Source organism: Psammomys obesus, unplaced genomic scaffold (assembly GCF_907164565.1).
Source record: "Psammomys obesus unplaced genomic scaffold, mPsaObe1.curated_primary_1811, whole genome shotgun sequence".
NCBI lineage: Eukaryota > Metazoa > Chordata > Mammalia > Rodentia > Muridae > Psammomys > Psammomys obesus.
The window spans coordinates 801774-821961 of NW_026594091.1; the positions used below are offsets into that span (position 1 = coordinate 801774).

Below are 20188 nucleotides of genomic sequence, written 5' to 3' on the forward strand. Positions count from 1 at the left end.
AAAAACAACAAAATTACAAAACAAACAAAAAACAAAGTATCTTTGTCTTAGTTAAGGTTTCTCTTTGTTGTGATGAAAGGCCATAACCAAAAATCAAGTTGAAGAAGAAAGGGTTTATTTGGCTTATACTTCCATACTGTAGTGCATCACTGAAGACAATCAGGACAGGAACTAAAACAGGCTAAGAACCTGGAGGCAGGAGCTGAAGCAGAGGAGGAGTGCTGCTTACTGGCTTGTTCCTCATGTCTTGCTCAGCCTGTTTCTTATAGAACCAGGACCACCAGGGTGGCACTACTTACAATGGCTGGGTCCTTTCCAATCAATCATCGATTAAGAAAGTGCCTTATAGCTGGATCTTGTGCAGGCGTTTTCTCAACTTAAGTTCCCTTCTTTCAGATGTCTATAGCTTGTGTCGACATCAAACTAGCCAGGACAACCTTCGAATACTAACCAGGTAGCAGAAATTATCCCAGAATCTTCGTTCTCTGATGACAGGAAACCTGGCTCGCTCTGTCTTAGAATAGTTATTCATCTGCCCAGCAGCCCCTCGAAACTCACATATAAATCAGACTCCTGCCCAAATTGGCTGACTAAGATCATTTTATGTTGCTGTGACAAACTGCTTAGGAGCAGGATATTGAAAAGAATAGAGTCAATTAGAGGATTCAGCAAGTAAGAGTACCTGCCACAAAGGCTTATAACCTCAGTTTGATCCCTGGGACCCAATACAGTGAAGAAGAGAATCAATTCCTGAAAAATTTCCTTTGATCTCCACACTGGTACCCCGCAAACACAAATAAATAAATATAATTTTTAAAGAAGGACAGAGACTTATCTGGTTCACTACTCTGGGGACAGGGAGATCTAGGAGCAAGGGGCAACATCTGGCAAAAAATTTCCTACAACTTCATCATGTGGCACAAGGAAATGCAAGGTGAGACACTGTTTAAGTGTGCCAAGCTGGGTCTCTCTTCATCATCTTATGAAGTGGTAATGTCATCATGAGAGCCCTACTCTAATGACCTCATCTGTTTACAATTAACTCCCAAAGGCCACACTTCCCAACATCACTAACATCTTGTTTCAAGTGTGGATCAGAGTTTTGAGGTCACCCACTGAGGTTTCCAGGGTCTACATCCCAGGACAAAGAATTGCACCTACAATGTATGATTAGAAATAGAGACAGGCTGGGCACGGTGGCACACACCTGTGAGCCCAACACTCAGGGAGGCAGAGGCTGCTCTACCAGAGGACTCAGGTTCAATTCCCAGAACCCACATGGCAGCTTCTATTTCTAACTTCAGGTCTAAGGGAATCTGCCACCCTCTTCTGGCCTCTGTGGGAACTGCATGCATGTAGTCAAAACATGCATACACATAATAAATGTTCAAAAAAGGTAGAAAAAGAACTTCTGAGAATGGAAGTAGGCTAGTGAGCTGAGGGAAAATATGTGCTTAGAAGTGCTAGGCCATAAGACTCATGAGTCTTTATAGGTCATTATCATTGAGCCTGTTTCCCCACATTCTTCACATTCTCTTATATCTTTTTTTTTTTTTTTTTTTTTTTTTTTTTTTTTTTTTTTTTTTTTTTTCTCTGTAGTCCTGGCTGTCCTGGAACCTGCTATGTAGATCAGGCTGGCCTCAAATTCAGAGTTTCTGCCTATGCCTCCCAAGTCCATGGGCTTTCTTGAGCATGTTTTGCTTGTTGCATGTGGACAACGGCTTCTAGTGATTTTGTCTTTTATGTATGGATCTTGGTATTGCTTTCTCCAGTCTTCTGCTGTGATATGATACAGGGGGCCTAAGTTAAAAACTCAACAATTCTATAATAATCCAACTTTATGTTTGGCTGAGGTTGAGCCCTGGATGTTCTGCCTCTTATTCTAGTCCCTACTGGACACAGCAGCTGAAAGCTAGACTGAACAATGCCAGGTGCAGGCTTTTGAAACCAGGCTTACAGTACCAAATGTGAATTCTATTCTGTGGAATGGGCTTTAATCAGAAAGTAATTGCTACCCATAAAAGCCATGCCACTATTGCATCAGCAGGCGTATCTTTTTGTTTGGTTGTTTGGGTTTTTGGTTTGTTTTGTTTTTTGATACAGGGTTTCTGTGTAGCCCTGGCCATCCTAGACTCACTTTGTAGACTAGACTGGCCTCAAACTCACAGGGATCCACCTGCCTCTGCCTCCCTGAGGGGTGGGATTACAGGCATGTGCCACCACCTCTGGCCAGCAGGCATATCTTGCCTGATATGCTGTAGCATGCAGGATCCACAGACAAAACTATCGATAACAGTTTTCCCCCCTAGAAGCCTACATAATTTCCAACACTATGAAAGCTTTGTAGAAAGCTTCCAAATCAGTTCTAACTTGATTTCTCCACTTCCTGCAACGAATGCATATGGTGTGTGTATACACTTCTTGTATGTCTACATACTTATGTGTGCATGTGTATATACTCCATTTGGGTACATTTGTGTGTGCATATTGCATGTGTCTGCATGTGTGCACGTGTGTGTATACGCTACATGTGGGCATATGTGTGCACATATATGTGTATAAATATAGAATTTCTCTAGGGACCAAGGTCAGGGAACAACTTTGTAAGCAGTCCTCACCTTCCATATGGTTTGAGGCAGGGTCTTGTTTTATTCTGCAGAAGCTGGCCTATGAGCTTCTGAATATCCTTTTACCAAAGAGTTGCTGGGATTAAAGATGTTTGCATTAGAGTCCAGCTTTAAGTGGGTTCTGGGAGCTACTGAATGCTGGGATCTATACTGGTGCAGCACTTTTACCCAAGGCCCAGCCCAATTTTTTTTTTTTTTTTAAATATTTAGTGTGCCATATGGGACCAGAGGACAACTTGGAGTCAGTTGTCTCACCATGTGTATTCCAGGGATCAAATTGAAGTCATCAGGATTGGTGGCAAACACCTTTATCAGAGCATTCTCTCCAGCTCATGATGATCTTTCTTAACTGCTTGAAACCTTTCAATGCCTGTTTAATGCCTGATGTCTATCCATCATACCTCATCTGCCCTGCCATAGCCAAACCTGGAGTTTGGCGCCATTGCCAGTTGTCAGGAGGGCCTTAGACCTGTGCCACCTCCTGCTTGCATCTGCTAGACCCTCTATCTCCCATTAGCAGCTTTGGCCGAGGCTGACTTCTTGCTTGTGACATACTATGGATCCACCCCAATTTTCCTGAGGTCTTTGTTTTGTTTTGTTTTTTCTTCTTGGACAGTGCCTCATGTAGCTGAAGCTGGTTTTGAACTCCTAATCTCCTGCCACCACCTCCAAAGTGTGAGATTACAGGTGTAAGCTACTGTGCCCAGCTTCCATTGGAGAGATCTATCTGGGATTGCCCAGCCCCCTGGCAAGGAGGCTAGTCATTCTAGAATCAGGATGCAGGGCGCCTCAAGGTCTCTTCACCCAGTCTTAGGGCTTCTTGTGTAGCTGGCCTACTTGGATTATAAGGCTTCAGGGGTGGAGGACACATCTTGTTACTGTTAGCTTCAGGCACAAGGGAGATGGGCCCTACGAAGAGGCAGTTAAAATCAAGAGCCACTCACCGTGCAAGTCACTGGTGTCCCCATTGGCCCCATCAAGTGTCAGTCTTGAGTAAAGTGAGCCATGGTAGGGCTAATATCACCCATAGTTACCAGGCAAGCCTTCCTTGCCAAGACACCAGATGAGGCCATTGTTGGCAGCAGGTGGAAACAGCAGGCAGTGGGCATGCTCATGCCTCCCATTCACACCAGGGGGCGCCTTCGGGTCAGGAAATCCTAGATACAAACTAACTGGGGGAGGCAAGTACAACTTCTCCCTAAACTGTTCCAAGTGAAGGCTGCTACTTCAGGGCACCAGCATTTCCTTCCTCCCTACTACAGGAGCCACTTGATAGGACTCACCCTCCCCTCCTTGGGGCCCAGGTTCCTTTATAGCCAAGTGCGCAAGTTCAGCATGCCCACCCACTGCCTTCAGCAGATACTGGACTAACTTACCATTGGGGATAAATAAAGGGGCCCTGGCTCAAGTGCACCACTTGGTGGAAAGAAAAAAAGAGGCTGAGTGGCAGGTTTCTGTACAGAAGTTGGCTTATACATTTTAGTAATAGGTAACAGTGCAGGGGCTACAGGGCGAGTAAGAGTTTTGAGAGCTAGGGTTTGGCGTAAATTTTACAAAGTGTATAAAGAATCTGTGTTTCTCTACAATAACAAAAACCAAAGGCTACAAGAGCAGTTGTATATACAAAACATGGAGATATTGCTTCACTTGCAGACAGGTTCCTGACCAGACAAGGAGACAAGACAGAGAAGTTGGGATGGGTAGGGGAGAGCGCTGCGTGCAGAAGAGGACAGAGAGGGGGCAAGGGTATCTTTTCCCAGCATAAATCTACAGGCAGGAGCAGGAGTGCGCAGGCCTGGGAATGCTGGAGGCCGTGCTGGCACTGGCTATGGTGGTGTAGGCAGGTGACAGAGCCCAGAGTGTGCACCTGCCCAGCCCCTGATGCCTGGCTCGTCGGGTATCCGCTCAGAGAGGGTTTGGGGTGGGGATGCAGGGCCAGCTCAGTCAACTGGCCAGAGAGGGAAGGAGGAGATCGCTCCCTGGAGTCTGTCTTGGAAAACAGGAGAAGCTGGCTCCTTCCACTCATCTTCTGCACCTCTGGCTGGGCCTCCCTACCCTGTCAAGACGCCCACATACCCAAGAGCAGGTACATAAGCAAGGGGCTTCTAACATCTCTCGAGCAGGCAGGACAGGAGAGGCCACTTGACTCCTGCTCTTCCTGGGCCATCAGGCTGGCAGGAGGAGCTCACCTGGAGGGTGGGAGCAGCCTGTCCTAGAGGGACAAGGGAGGGCCGGGAGGACACTGGTGAGGGGCTGGCCAAGGACCGAGGACGTGCACGCACGCTGGGTGGAGGCGCAGGGCAGTCACAGGTTCTGGCAGCACTGCAGCTTATTGGGTTTCTGTCCATCCGTGGTGGGTGGCACACTGATGTCCACCACGTTGTTGCCAGGGGACTCATCATGGGCCGCACGGTCAGCGATTTGTTTCTGTGACACAATGCGGTAGATTTCTGCAACGAGAAGATGTAGTGAGTAAGCCTGCCCAAGGCAATTTACCTCTCCCCAGGACACAGGCTGGATGATTCCTAATCCTCAATTTGACAGAACCTAGAATCACCTGGGAGAAGGGCCTCTGTGCATGCTTGTAGGGGGGGATCTTGATGACATTAATTGACTCAGGCAGAGCCATTCCCTGCAGGGGATGCTGGACTGTGTAGAGTGGAGAAAGAGCGCTAAGAAGCAGCTGGCATGTATCCCCAGTCTCTTGGTTGTGATGATGTGGCCAGCTGCTTCAAGTCCCTCGAGCTGTCAGTCAAAATAAACCTTCAAGTTGCCTTTTTAAAGACTATTTTATCACAGAAACAGAAAACAAAGACCACATCTACCACATCATGGTAAAACAGAGTTGGGGGTTGAGCTCCTGGAAGGTTTCAGGCACAGCCAAGTGGGCAAGGGCAGGGCATAGAACTGGTCTGAGCTAGCCCAGGCTTCTTGTTCCTTCCTTCCTCTGCAGCCCCAGAAGGCCCATCAGAGACTTGGGTGAGGACCTATGTGCCCACATGCCAGCAAGGACTATGTATACCCTGACTCTGTGGGGCACAGAAGGTCTGGACTGGGTCTGCAGTGACCTGAACATTGGGTACAATCCTTATTCCCATCCAGACCCTGGGCCCACCTGTGAGGATGTTCTTGAATGCTTCCTCTACATTGGTGGAATCCAAGGCTGAGGTCTCAATGAAGGACAAGTTGTTCTTTTCTGGAAAAGAGAAAATTTTCTCTTGGTGACAGGGTCTGGATCACTCTCTCCACACCCACCTGCCTAACTCAGTATCTGAGGAGCTGCTCCTAGTGGGTGGGAGCAGGAGGTTGACTGCTCAGAGACAAGAGGTTAAATTCAAGCACTATAACCATGAGCCTTGACACTGGAGGAAGTGGGTGCCTAGCTTCTAGATGTTTCTCTGAATCCATAAGTCTGGTTTCCATAGTACAGTCCTGCCATTTACTGCAATGTCTGCCACAAGCTCACCTGCAAAGGCACGGGCCTCATCAGTGGGCACAGCCCGAAGGTGACGCAGGTCGCTCTTGTTGCCCACCAGCATGATGACAATGTTGCTGTCTGCATGATCTCGCAGCTCCTTCAGCCAGCGTTCCACATTCTCATATGTCAAGTGCTTGGCAATGTCATATACCAGCAGTGCACCCACTGCACCACGGTAGTACCTGCAGAGTAGGTGAGGCATGAACCTCAGACTAGAGAGTTGGCAGCAGCCTCATGAGAACCCCAGAGGATGGTGGCTTCTTGGACCAAGCACGGGACCCAGACAAAGGACAGCCATCATACTGACGGAGGCCCTTCAGGAAAGGGAGAGACTGAGGATGGAATCTGGGGCTCCAGGGAGGAAGACAATCCAAGGTCATCAAAAAAAGTAGAGGATTTCAGCAGCTGTGCAAGGAGAAGGTTTCTATCAGGCAGAAGTACCAGTGCTCACTAGGCAAATACCCCGTCACCACAGATGGAACCATTTCCATCCTCTGGGGATGAAGTACCCCTGATGAGGCCATGATGAAGGGAATGAAAAGCACAGCAAATAAGGTGAGAGGACAGCCAGAGGCTAAGGTATGCAGAAAGGGCAGGCTGGGTGGGTCTCAGCAACTGGGAGGCTACTATGTGACAAAATGTATGCTAAGACTGGGAGATGATGCCAGAAACAGGAAAGTGGATAGGCTGCCTGGGTGGGGTTGGGTCAGAATGGAGGGCCTAAGCCAGACCCCTCCCCAACGTCCACCCAGTAATAACCTCAGGTCAGGTTACGCGCAAGGCTGGGTTCTAGTCTGTCTGTGGGTCCCACTGCTCTCAGAGTACCCTTCTACTTCCTGATCTGAACTCTTCATGTTCCAGTCCAATCCTTACATATCCTTCTAAGCTCATGCGTCATATGCCCACACACTCCTGCTACCTCCATGTGTTTTCCCTTAACTAAACTCACGCAGAGGTAATGGCACGGTAGCGCTCCTGGCCGGCAGTATCCCAGATCTGAGCCTTGATGGTCTTGCCATCCACCTGAATGCTGCGAGTGGCGAACTCCACACCGATGGTACTCTTGCTCTCTAAGTTGAACTCGTTTCTGGTGAATCGTGACAGCAGGTTGCTCTTGCCCACACCTGAGTCCCCAATAAGCACCACTTGGAGGGCAGGGAGAGAGGGAGAAGAGGTGAGGATCCAGCAGCACCTAATATTTCCCATATCCACCCACCAAACCTGCACAGTGGCACCCTGATTTATGCCACTCACGGACACCCCATTAACACACAGGCAAAATAGAAGCTTCAGAAACAGCCAGCACAGAAACCTTTGCTTATCCCTTGTCCTTAGAGGAAGGCTGTCCCAGATAGGATGTGGTGATATCTCAGGCCATGTCGCAGGGAGGATGGCTCGAGACTCACCAATCCCAGAGCCTGGCAGCTGAGTAGTCAAGAATGGTCTATTCCAGAATGGTTATCAAGACAACATGGCTAGGAGAGAGAAAGTGTTACGGGTTAAAGCTTCCCAGGACACAGGACACAATACCAGTAGACACGGACTAGGCAGGTGAATTGACTGGTGCCAGGCTGTACAGTGAGCCCCAACCTGGCTTGGAAAATATTGCCTCCAGGGCCTGAGGCACGCAGGCTCTGAGATGGGGCCTGGGACAGGGAGAGCTGTCCTTAGACTCAATATTCACCATGCACGTGTTCACACGTGCTCACATATCCATGCTCACATCTCTGTACTCATGTGTGCATGTGCTCACACGTATACAATGCAGAGGTGATAGGCAGTAGGCATCTAATCAGATACTTCAGTCAGAATCTTGTGATCCCTGAAGGCATAGGTGTAGGCTCTGCAGCCGAGGGTGGGAAACAGGAAGGGTGCTCATCCAGGGTCAGGCTCCCAGGCTAGGAAGAGATGAGCATGCCTGGACCATGGACTAAGCCTAAGCTCACTGGCCCTACTGAGAGGGTGAGAGACAAGAAATAGGAGAGCTCTCAGAAGGCACCCAGGCCCCACCTGAGAGTCTTGAGACCTAGAGGGTCCTGGACCCAGAAGGTAGCCTCCTTCCCTTCCCAACAGCCACACTGAGCTGCTTGGCTTGCACCCTATGCTTTCTCTCTCTTGAAAATATACTTTTTTTTTTTTTGGGGGGGGGAAGTAGGGTAAGAAGACAGTGAGACATGGTCTCAAAATGTAGCCCTGGCTGACCTCCAACTTAATCTTCTTGCTTCAGCCTTCTAAATGCTGGGATTACAGGGGTGTACCAAAGGCCAAGCTAAGACCACACTGTCTTGAAGCCTTTCCACTCTAGGTATTGCTCCTTTCTGCACACCTAAACCCCTAGAAAGTGTTTTCTATACTTCTGTCTCTGCCTCCTACATCAAGAGAGAATGGTCATCCAGGGTGTGGGGAATAGGAGGGGTATCCACTTTGTGAGCAGGACCCGACGGTACAGGTACAGCCAGGCAACGTATTTGAGGCTGAGCTCACTGGCCCTGCAAAGCAAGGTGAAAAACATGCAGGAAGAACTCTCAGGAGGGACTCAGAGCCCCTCAATAAACATACCAACCTACAGACATCGCAGTGGTACAAAAAGGAAGTCAAGTCTCAGAGCCTTGGCCGCATGCAGAAGCTCAAAGGGTCTTCCTTCTCCTACAGTTTCTTACCACGATCACACACCGTCTTCTCATCTTAGAGCTGCTGCCGGCTAGCCTTCTTTGAAAATATAAGGGAGCCACATGATTGGGTCCCCATGTGCCCTATCCAGGCTTCTGGCTGCAAATATCACCTATAGGCTGGTGACTTCTACATTAACCTTCCTTCTACAAGCCCGGACTAGTGGGCCTCTCTCTGCCTTTATACTCCCTGACAGAGCCACAACATTTCAAGTCAACACAACAGAGTCTGCTGATCACCCAAATCAACTGACTGGGTGCCACCCTCACCCTTCCTAGCTTGATCAAAGACTCAGTCAATTTGAAAGGTACTCAGGCCAGCCACCTATAGTCATCTTCAGTGCTTTCTTCCTCTCATACTCTAAGGTCCCTTCGTAACTAAAGACACTGTGGGGTGCTTCTGCAGGACAGTAATACAATGCAATGTTTTGTTTCCCAAGGATGGCTTCCAATTCAATATGTAGCTGAGGAATATCAGGAATTACTGATTGTCTTGCCTCTTCCTCTCAATTGTCAGAACTGTAAGTATCAGCCACCTGGTGTATGGAATGCTGGGCATGGGAACTCATGCATGGGATTTCATGCATTCTAGGCAACTGAGCTACATCCAATTGAGCCACATCCCAGCCCAGTATGTGTATTTGTTTATACAAATTCAACTGCAGAGAGACAGACAGAGAGAGCAAGAGAAAGACAGAGACAGAGACAGGGAGAGAGAATCTGTGTGCATGTGTCTGTCTAGATTCCTGCTCCTTAACACTTTCAAAGGCCAGGCCAATATCTTTCACTGTTACCAAAGTATCAGACTCTTCTTGAGGTCCTAGCCAAAAGCGTGTACTCTTCACAGCCACAAGAAGACATCTGTGAGCACTAGAGCCACACTATCTGCTCCAGGCAGGGACTTAGAAGTCTGAGGTCTTAGATGGTTTCTAAGTCCCTAAGAGTCAAAATCCAGGTCTTCTCTGGGGCCCACAAGGCACAGCACTATGTGCCCTGAAGCCCCTTTCCCTTGCTTCCTCTCTTTCCCTCATGTTCTAGCCACAGCTACATGGGCTCCTCGCTCTGCCCCTAGCACACAGCATAGTCCTGCCTCAGTACCTTTACACAAACTAATCTTGCCTGACCTTTCTGGGTCTAGCTTCACCTCTTTGTGAGCCCCTTGGATGGCACTTGGTCAAGAAAATGCTCTCTACAACCCTATTATAAGCCTACTTTGGAAAGCTTCCCCATTATCTGTCCTAGCTTTTCTTCCACAGCTCGTGCAACCCTCACACGTGCCTGGCTTTTCTCTCTCTCTCTCTCAGTTAGTCTTTTTTTATGTCAGGAATCTTGAATAGTCTTGGTCTCTCCTGTATCCTCAGGCCTGGCACAGGGCCTGGCACACAGTAAGTGCCAACAAATGTATGTAGAGTGAATAAACACTACCCACAGAAGCTGAAGAGCCCCCACTGCCTACCTTGTCTGAGCCCAGATACAACTGACACACACCAAGACACCCAAGTCACTCACACACCCACGCACAGGTGAAGATAGGGCAAAACAGGGAGCCCAATCTAGTTCACCTTTTGGATTGGTTGCTTTAAAGCCAAGAATAAGAAGACTAACGAAGGCATAGTGGTACATGCCTACTACTCTAGGACTTAGAAGACTATAGCAAGAGAACTATGATTTTAAGGGCAGCTTGGGCTACAGTAAATTCAAGGCCAGCTTGAACGACATTTTTAGTTCTTGTCTCAAATGACAAACATTAATGGGGATGCTGCTGGGTTGGTAAAGTGCTTGTCTATGCACAAAGCCCTAGCTTTGATCCCTAGCACTGCATTAAAGTGGGTGTAGTGGGCATAAAGCTGAGACTAGTGGTATATCCTGGAATTATTCTGGTGAGAGAGGCAGAAGATCAAAAGTTCAGGATCATCCTTCTCACATAGTGACTTTGAGGTAGGCCTAAGCTTCATGAGGCCCTCAAAAACAAAACAAGGCTGGTATGGAGGTACATGCCTTTAATCCTACCACTCGGGAGGCAAGCCCAGGCCATCCAAGGCGGCACAAAGAAAATAAAACAAAACCCACAAAAACAAAACTACAAAACAAACAATTCCAAAACAACCCAAGAACAGATTACTAAAAGGGGGAACAAAAGGAGGCTGTAGAGATAACATTAACTACAGCTGAGGTGCAGATGAGGAATGAGGAACCCAAGGCTTGCTATGAAGAGGGGTGTGAAAGAGTCAGGGACTATGTTTATCTACAGATTTGCCCTCAACTCCCAATAACATTCACCAAGCAATACAAGTCTGGAGCAACTTGTGTGGGAAGTTGTCTAGGCAGAATCTGAATTCAGGTTTCTGGAACAAGGCCTTTCTCTTCAATCTCAATCTCACATCTTCCCTGTCATTCTCCCTACATCTCAGATTCTGGTTCTACCTCCTGGAGGCAGTGAAGCCCAGCGCATCTCAGCCTACCTATCCCTTAGCTTCCCACCATCAAGGCATGCAACAGGGACAGCCAACAAACTCCAGCTCATCCTTCAAGATCCAACAGTCTGTGAGACCCCTTAGTTCAGGCTTCTGTTCTCCATGCAGACTATCACATGGCCTGGTTCACAGGACAGGTGATGACAGGTTCAGCATCCTTCTGAGATTCTGTGGGTACCCAGTATAAGAATGTCAAGTTCAGAAAAGACAGAGGTGGAGCTAGACAAGAGCTTGTCATCCAGAGCCAAGGACTTCCAACCATGCTGGTTAGGGTATTAACTGACTCCTTAGCCATACAGAAACAAGCTGGACCACAGGAATCACTCTCTATAGCATCTACCCCCTCACCTCCTTCCCAAAGGAGGCGGGAGAATTTTGCTCCTCATTTTCTCACCTCCATAAATGACATGGAAAACTTGCCCTGTTCAGGTCTCTCATATCTTTGCTCTCTTCTCAGCCTGCCTCTGTTGCATGGCCTCAGGAACCCTTAGTCACAGAATCTGATTGTGACCAGGACTGGACCTTGGGCCAAGCTTATGCCAAAATGCCTTATGGGTGTATGCTTAGCAAATTCTCATAGCCAACCCAGGGACGTCTGACACAAATGTTAATAATCTCAACGCAGTTTGGGATACTCAACCCAAAGACTGAGAACAAGAATGCACAAACCAGGCTGAGGGTCAACAGACCATGGTCAGGTCAACAGCAAGAAGGCTAGGCTGCTCAGGCCATCCTAATACAAAGGTTGTGATTAGGCTGGCTCTGCATGTAAGATGGGTGTAAAATGGCACTGTCAAAAAAACAAGTGATCAGTTGTCTTGGGAAAATAATGGGCCCTTGAGGAAACAGGCTGAGCATTTCCAAAGAAGTCAGTGGCTTTGCTGGCTAGGAAATGGCCCCCCTGGACATGCCATTTGGCATGCTGAGCAGGCAAGCCCAGTTGGCAAAAACAAAGATCTGGCACCTCTCAGGAACCCTGAATCTCTGGCCTGTCCTATGACAGGATACCACCCCCAGAGTCCAGACCTTGAGGCTCAGGCTGACTGAACAGATATTCAGTGTTGGGAAGAAGATATACTCCAAGAAGTGGGCCCTAACCATTATAGCAACCTGTACAGGGGATCATTCTTGCCTTAATCTTTGGGGCTAGTGGGAGGCACTAGCACAAAAGGCCTGGTAGACATGCTGCCTAGCTCAGTGTGCTTGGCTGACGGTTATGAGTTCTGGGGCTAGCCCTGTCCCTGGGGTTTAATAATTTCTATGTCCTTAAGCAGGGGTGAGCACTGCCCAAAGAACAGCATCCCATGTGACCTGTGCCTTGAAGACTGGGTGGGTACAAACTGGCTGGGAACTCTGGGAAAAAGAGTCTGAGGATGGGGCCTAGGTGGTCCCAGTGTGTTAACCCTAACTTAGTGTTTCTCTGAGGAGAAGTCAGGGGTATCCTTGGGGATCCATCAGCAGGTTGGAAATAAGGCCAGTGGCTGACAGGAGAAAATGTTGGGAGAATAAACGTGAGGATCTATAATTGGGTACAAATAAACAACCTCACTTCTGGGGTAGAGGAGACTATTTATGGAGGAAACAAATGGCACATGGCCACCTACTCTTAGGACCTCTTGGCCGCTGCCTTAAAGGTCAAAGGAGCCAATGTATGATGTGGCTGCCAAAACTATGTGTGTATGAGCAGCCAGTGTCTCAGGCAGAGACTTGTGGCCCTCTATATCAATGAAGTGTGGCCAAAGCCTTGGGATAAGGAGGCAAGGACAGGCAAGACTGGCAGAGCACAGGAAATTGGGGGTGGGGAAGGGCTCCAGACTACTATCCTTCCTGAGTTCCTACAGGTGGCAAAGAGAGTCTGTGGTGACAGAATCAGTCCTTGTCAACACTTTTAGTGCTATTGTAGATTTTTTTCTTGAGACAGGGTCTCACTATGTAGCCTAGGCTGGCCTTGAACTCATTTTCTTGCCACTGAATATGAAATTCATCTCCAAGTCTGACCAGGTCACCACCATTGTTATAACGGCTGGCTGCCCTAGGCCTGAGCTTCCGAGGAAAGCGAAGTCTCACAAAGGACTGGCAGGTACAGTGTATTCACATTCTGAGGATCTGTCATACACAGGGAATCAATGTGATTAATGACAGGAGCTTGCCTGCTGCTAACTTTCTCTTTTCCCTTTTAATTTCCCAATGCTCCCTTTTCTAATTTGATGGCTTAAAAATCTGAATGAAAAGGACAAAGGTTAAAGGATCCTCAGATGAGAATGGAGAAGAGACCTAAGGTAAGCACTGACCTTGGAGGTTAGGCAGCTACTATGACTAACTAAAGAAGGCACCTCCTAGACCAGAAAAGGAGGGCATGTGGGCACTCCCCCTTGACAGCTACTGCAGGAGCTGATTGGTGCTTCCAGGAAGTGAGCTCTGGAGACAAGTACCAGGAACGGCAATGGAGCTCCATCGCCCCTGACCTAGTAACTGCACTTCTGGGAATGCACATCAAGGAAACAGCCCACAGGGCAAAGAAAGGACATGGGCACACATTCAATGCCAGGCTATTTATAACAGCAAAAAATTGAAAACAAGCAGGGAATGACCACAGATGCCTGGATATGTCAACTTGAAGGGAAAAGATCCCCTGCCCTGCCTGGAAGCTTTCTCAGGGTGGGCTGAGTAGGGACAGGTACCCTGCCACAGCAAGACTTCAATCTGTTCCACATGTCACCAGAGCTCTTCAAATCTCTGGTTTCCAAAATCCTTCCAAATCATCCTCTGCCTCTGGAGTGATACCTGGAACCTAATACCTGCTCATCAATCACATATCTTGATATAGCCCACTACCAGCCCTTGGTGCCATGTGGTTACTCTGTATCTCTGCAGAAGTATGTCTCTGCCTAGGAGCCTTTTGTCACATGGATATCCCAGCTATCTCCCACAACCCCAAGATGCCAAGGCTGGCTTTGAGCACTAGGACACACTCCCAGAAGGACAAAGGTGTGTCCCTTGAGGACCCAGGAGTTAACTCTCAAAACTAGGCACTGTCTGTCAGAGAGTACAGCATGGATGGTTAGAGGACCAAAAAGCCCAGCTTGGCATAGGTGTCACAATTCGAAGAAAAGCTCTTCCTGAGGGTTGGATGTGTATATGGTGAGAGGAGGTCTGACACTTGTTTCTTCCAGATCTAAGCTGCAAACCTTGCCCCAAAATTCAAATGCTATGTGGCAAAACCCATAAGCTGTCCTGGGCTCAACTACCCTTAAAAACATGTCTCTCTGAACTTCAGTTTTCCCCTTTTGTTTTGAGAACAGGCTAAAGCTATATAGACTAGGCTAACTTTAAAAAAAAAAAGATAGTCTCACTCTAACTTGCCACTCCCTCTTCCCAGAACTCTTTATGTAGACCTGGCTTGCCTTGAATTTCACAGAGCTCTGTCTCTGCTTCCCGAGTGCTGGGATTAAAGTGTATGCCACCACACTCCAGCAAAAATTACTTATTCTGTATGCACCGATGTGTGTGGGCTCATATGACATGGAGTGCATGCGGAGGACAAAGGATAATTTGCAGACTCTCTTCCAACATGCAGACCCCAAGACTAAACATCAGGCTTGGCAGCATACATCAATACCTGCTAAGCTCCCTCACCAGCCCCAGGTTGGCTTTAACTAGAAAGAGGTAGATACTCCTGCCTCCAATTCTGAATACTGGGACCAGATGTGGGCCACTACAGGTTTGTTTCCTGGATAGTAAGAACTATATAAACTGATAAAGAGTATTACAAGGAATCATTATTGTAAAGTTTCGGAATAGTGCAGGTACTGCGTTTAATGTCACCCACGTGTGTTGTTTTTTCCCTTTCCTAATTTTAATTTTTCTTTGAGAGGGTTCCGGTACTCCAGGTTGGCCTCTGCACTTTTGATCTTCCTACCTCTGCCTCCCACGGCCTGCCTCTACAAGGCCTGAACCATCACAGAAGATTCTTGCGATGCTGGGCATAATACCCAGGGCTTTGTGCATGCTACTGCTAAGCAATCACTCTACTGACTGAATTGCATTCCCATCACTTACCAAGACTTTGAACTATTGATGCACACAACGGTTCCAAAGCACTTCAATTTACGGCTCCTGCACCACATGACCCAGGCTCCACCCCAAGATAGGCCCCGCCTATGGCAGTCACGGGCTTCCTAGAAGGCTCACACCAATCGGGCTTATGGGGCACAACCACAACATTCTCCAAAGCCCTAACCCTATCTATAAGCCCACTTTCAACGCAGCCCTCCCGCCAAACGCAGGAAAGCCCCGCCCCTCAGGATGCCCCGCCCCAACGGCCTCGCCTACTACTCCGCGCCCCACCCCCTCCAGGCCCCGGCCCCGCCCCAGCGCATCCGGGGTCCACAGGCCTCTTCGAGCCTCTCTTCTCTTTGCTGCGCACTAGGGCCCGAAGCCTAGCGAGCTTGGCTTGCCGCGGCTTCCTCCGATTCCCTACCCCGAACAGACCCCGCTGAAGTCCCCGGCTCCGCCCTGAGCCCTCTCGTCCCGTAGGGCGGCCTTGGCCCTCTTGACGCCACCGCGCCCTCGCCCGTCTGTACTCCACTGGGCGCACCTTTGAATAGGTAGTCGTACTCGTCGTCCCGGGTCCCCATTGTCCTGGCGCTTCCGGCGGGATCGGCGACTCCGCAGCCCCACCACAAACACCCGATGGGGGCGGAACCGGCGCCGCGCAGAGCGGCGGTCGGACGGCCAGTCAACGGTGAAAGTGGTAGTGACAGGCACCCAGGCAAGCCAATCAGACTTAGGAGCCGAGCTCAGGGGGGTGGGAGCCTCCTGGGATCCACCCTCCTAGCCCTCAGTCTCTTGGAGAAAGGCGGAAGGAATGCGGACCTTTTTGAAAGGACAGACTCAGCAGCCTATCAAAAGAAGATGGGAAAAGGCAGAGCGGAAGACTTGAACAATGAGGTGGATTGACAGGGTATGTAACCAATGAGGGACTGGATTCAGTCGGCCTTCCAGCGGACCTGTCGGGGAAGGGAAATTGAGCTACCTCCAGGTGATGTTAAGGACTTTAACGTCCTGATGACATCATAGGTCAGTGCATCTGCTGTAACCTCTTTTCCCTAGCCCCATAAATTGACCACTTCTGGGCGTATGTACATGTATTGGGGGTACCTTCTCTGGGTTGCAGTTCCCCAATTCTTTGTTTAAGCCTAAAGCTTGTATCAGTACCTCCAAAACAAATGGGGATCCTAGACTTCTTTATTTGTTCCTCTTCTCAACAAGTTGATTAAGGCCCTTGTTTTCTGCTTTTCACCATTACACTTTTCTTTTCTTTTTAAGACAGGTTCTCACTGTGTAACTCTGACTAGACTGGAATTGGTGCCGTGGATCAGACCACACCTCTCTGTTACCCTTGGCAGTTCTTGAACTCAATGAGATGTGCCTGCCTCTGCCTTCCTGAGTGCTGGAGTACAGGCATGTGCTGTCGCGCCTGGCTTGGTTTTCTTTTTTTGAGACATGGCTTCATTTTATTCTGGCTGGCTTCAAACTTAATATGTATTTATGGATTATTTCGAATACATAAATATATATAACACTCACATTTTATTTTATTTTGCTGTTGTTCTGTTTTATTTGGAGCACACTCCAAATTTATTTGGATCTCACTGTGTATCTTCAGCTTGCCTGGAACTTGCTGTGTAGAACTCAAAGATCCACCTACTTCTGCCACACACACACCAGTGCTGGGATTAAAAGACACGTGCCACCACACACCGGCTAACTTTGAACTTCTTATCTATCTATCTATCTATCTATCTATCTATCTATCTATCTATCTATCTATTTAATGTGTGTGAGTACTCTATCTGCATGTACACCTTTTATTTGTTTGTTTGTTTAATGTGTGTGAGTGCTCTATCTGCATGCACACCTGCATGCCAGAGCAGGGCATCAGATCATATTATAGATGGTTGTGAGCCACCATTTGGTTGCTGGGAATTGAACTCAGGACCTCTAGAAGAGCAGCCAGTGCTCTTAACTGCTGAGCCATCTCTCCAGCCCCCAACTTTGAACTTCTAATCCGCTTGTACACTGGTAACTTAGAAGTTACCTTCTGACCTCATTTTCTTCCTCTGCTCATATATAACTGATACTATGTGGAGCGATTGCTTTAACTTTGTGCCATTAAGTCTTTGTTTAACAGATATTCAGAGGCTGGGAGGAATAGTAAGGAACAGAAATGCAGCTTAATTTTATTTATTTTATGTGTGTTTTGACTGCATGTTGTGTACTATATGCTTACAATACCTGTAGAGGTCAGAGATGTTGGATCCCTGAGATTGGTGTTATAGACAGTTGTGTACCACCATGTGGGGGCTGGGAATCAAACCTAGTTCCTCTGTAACAGCAGCCAGTGATCTTAATCACTGAGCCATCTCTACACCGAAAAACTAAATTAATTTGAATGCAAACGCTTGGTTTGTACAGAAGTGGGGTGGGGTGGGGGATTCTTACAGGAACTATAATAGGTATTTAGAAGCTGCTTTGGGGCTGAAAATGCTCGAGTGATGGAGTGCTTGACTAGTATGCACAAAGCCCTGAGTTTGATCCCTGGCATCTCATAAACTGGGTGTGGTGGTACATGCCACTACAACTAGAGCTAGAGTGTAAGGTAAGCCTCTGCCACACAGGGAGTTTGAGGCCTTTTCTCAAAAACAAAATAACAAAGCAAACAAACCAAAAAAAATAGGGGTCTGAAGAGATGACTTATCTATTACAGAAAGTAATTAAGATTACCTTTTGCTCTTATAGAGGACCCTGGTTTGATTCACAGCACCAGCATGGTGGCTTAGAACCATTTGTAACTCCAGTCCCAGGGTATCTGATGCCTTGGGGTCCTGTATTGATATGGTGCACATAAACTTCCAAGTACATACACAATTCACATTATATGGTTGCACACACCTTTATTTCCAGTACTTGGGAGGCAGAGGCAAGCAAGTGGATCTTTGTGAGCTTGAGGCCAGTCTGGTTCATAAAGCAAGTTCCAAGACAGCCAGGACTGTTACACAGAGAAACTCTGTCTCTAAAAAAGGAGGGGGATGAAAGAAAGAGATAAAAAATGACCCATAAGAGAAATAAAAAAAAAAAAAAAAAGAAGAAGAAGAAGAAAAGTGGGGCTGGAGAGATGGCTCAGTAGTTAAGAACACTGTCTGTTTTTCCAGAGGTCCTGAGTTCAATTCCCAGCAACCTCATGGTGGCTCACAACCATGCATAATGGGATCTGATGCCCTCTTCGGTCATGAAGGCATACATGCAAATAGAGTGCTCAGATGTATAAATAAATAAATAAATATTTTAAAAAAACTAGAAAAAGAAAGAAAAGAAAACCTAGCAAACAACAACTTTTTTATTAAGATGTGTTAATACCTCACTTAACTATAAATACTGCTTTTTTCTTATATGTGTGTGGTACATGTATGTATATGTTCATATGTGCAGGTGTGTGTGTGTGTGTGTGTGTAAGCAAGCATGTGGAGGTCAAAGGTGATGTCTGTTGTCTTCCTCAATAGCCATCTTCATTTTTTTGTTTTTTTTTTAAGATTTATTTATTATGTATACAGTGTTCTGTCTGCATGTACACTTATACACGAGAAAAGAGCACTAGCTCTCATTATAGATGGTTGTGAGCCACCATGTGATTACTGGGAATTGAACTCAGGACCTTTGGAAGAGCAGCCAGTGCTCTTAACCCCTGAGCCATCTCCAGCCCACAATCTTTGTTTTTTTTGAACACTGATTTTGACTCTCACGGATTTGGCTAGATGAGCTAGCCAGCCAGCTCCTGAGATCCATCTGTCTTTGACTCTTAAAACTGGGAGTGTTACCAACCAAGGACCATGAATGGAATGGACCTAGGCCCCCTGCACAGAAGTAGCTGATGGGCTAAGGTTTTATGTGGGTTTCCTAGTAAGGAGAGTGGGACTGTCTCTGACATGGACTCTGTTTCCTGATATTTGATCACTTCCCTTGGCAGGGCTGCCTTGCCAGGCCACACAGGAAGAAGATGTGCTCAGTCACCAGGTGACTTGAGGTGCTGGGGTAGGTTGGTAGGGAGAGACTCCCCTTTTCTGAGGAGTAGGGCAGGGGGTATGGAGAGAAGAGGGAGGGAGGGTAGCGCCGGGAGGAGAGAAGGGAGGGGACTACAATTGGGATGTAAAGCGAATAAATAAATCATTAAAAAAAAAAAAACTGGAAATGCTAGCATATACTGACAAAACTGGCGTTGTGTGGGTTCTGAGGATCCAAACCCTGGATGCCATGGTTGTAGAACAGTAAGTCATCTCCCCATTCCTAGATATATCTCTTGATCCATTTCTGTAAATCTAAGGCTGATGTTGGCACCCCAAAGATAAATGGGATCATAACAGTCCTTTATTCCTTTTCCCACTACATTAATTTAACCTTAAAAAAAGAACCATGAAAAAAACAACAACCCTGAGTTCCATCACCAGAACCACAACTGTGTATCTGTGTGTGTGTGTGTGTGTGTGTGTTTGTGTTGTATAGCAATCTTAAGGCTAACAGGAGCTACATAAAACCATTTCAAAAGAAAGTAAGGCAGGTAGATCTCTGAGAGTTTGAGCCCAACCTATTCTTCAAGTCCAGGACTACATAGACTACCTTTCAAGAGAGAGAGAGTTTACTTTTAATCTTCCTTCCTTCCTTCCTTCCTTCCTTCCTTCCTTCCTTCCTTCCTTCCTTCCTTCCTTCCTTCATTTGGTTTTTTGAGACAGGGTTTCTCTATGTAGTCTTGGTCTACTCGCTTTGTAGACCAGGCTGGCTTAGAACTCACAGAGATTGGTCTACCTGTGCCTCCCTGAGTGCTGAGATTAAAGGCGTGCACCACCACGCCCAGCTGAGAGAGTTTATTTTTACTTTGTGTGTATG

At 47.5% G+C, this 20188-nt stretch overlaps 1 protein-coding gene across 1 annotated transcript; it reads right to left on the reverse strand.

Annotated features, from left to right (window-relative positions):
• Positions 1-4078: 4078 nt before the first annotated feature.
• Rab11b (RAB11B, member RAS oncogene family) lies at positions 4079-15965 on the reverse strand. Its single transcript, XM_055617865.1, has 5 exons — positions 15846-15965; positions 7055-7250; positions 6094-6287; positions 5743-5823; positions 4079-5077 (listed from the first exon to the last, which is right to left on the reverse strand). The coding sequence occupies exons 1-5, from the start codon at positions 15883-15885 to the stop codon at positions 4932-4934; spliced, it is 657 nt and encodes a 218-aa protein (XP_055473840.1). The 5' UTR covers positions 15886-15965; the 3' UTR covers positions 4079-4931.
• Positions 15966-20188: the final 4223 nt, after the last annotated feature.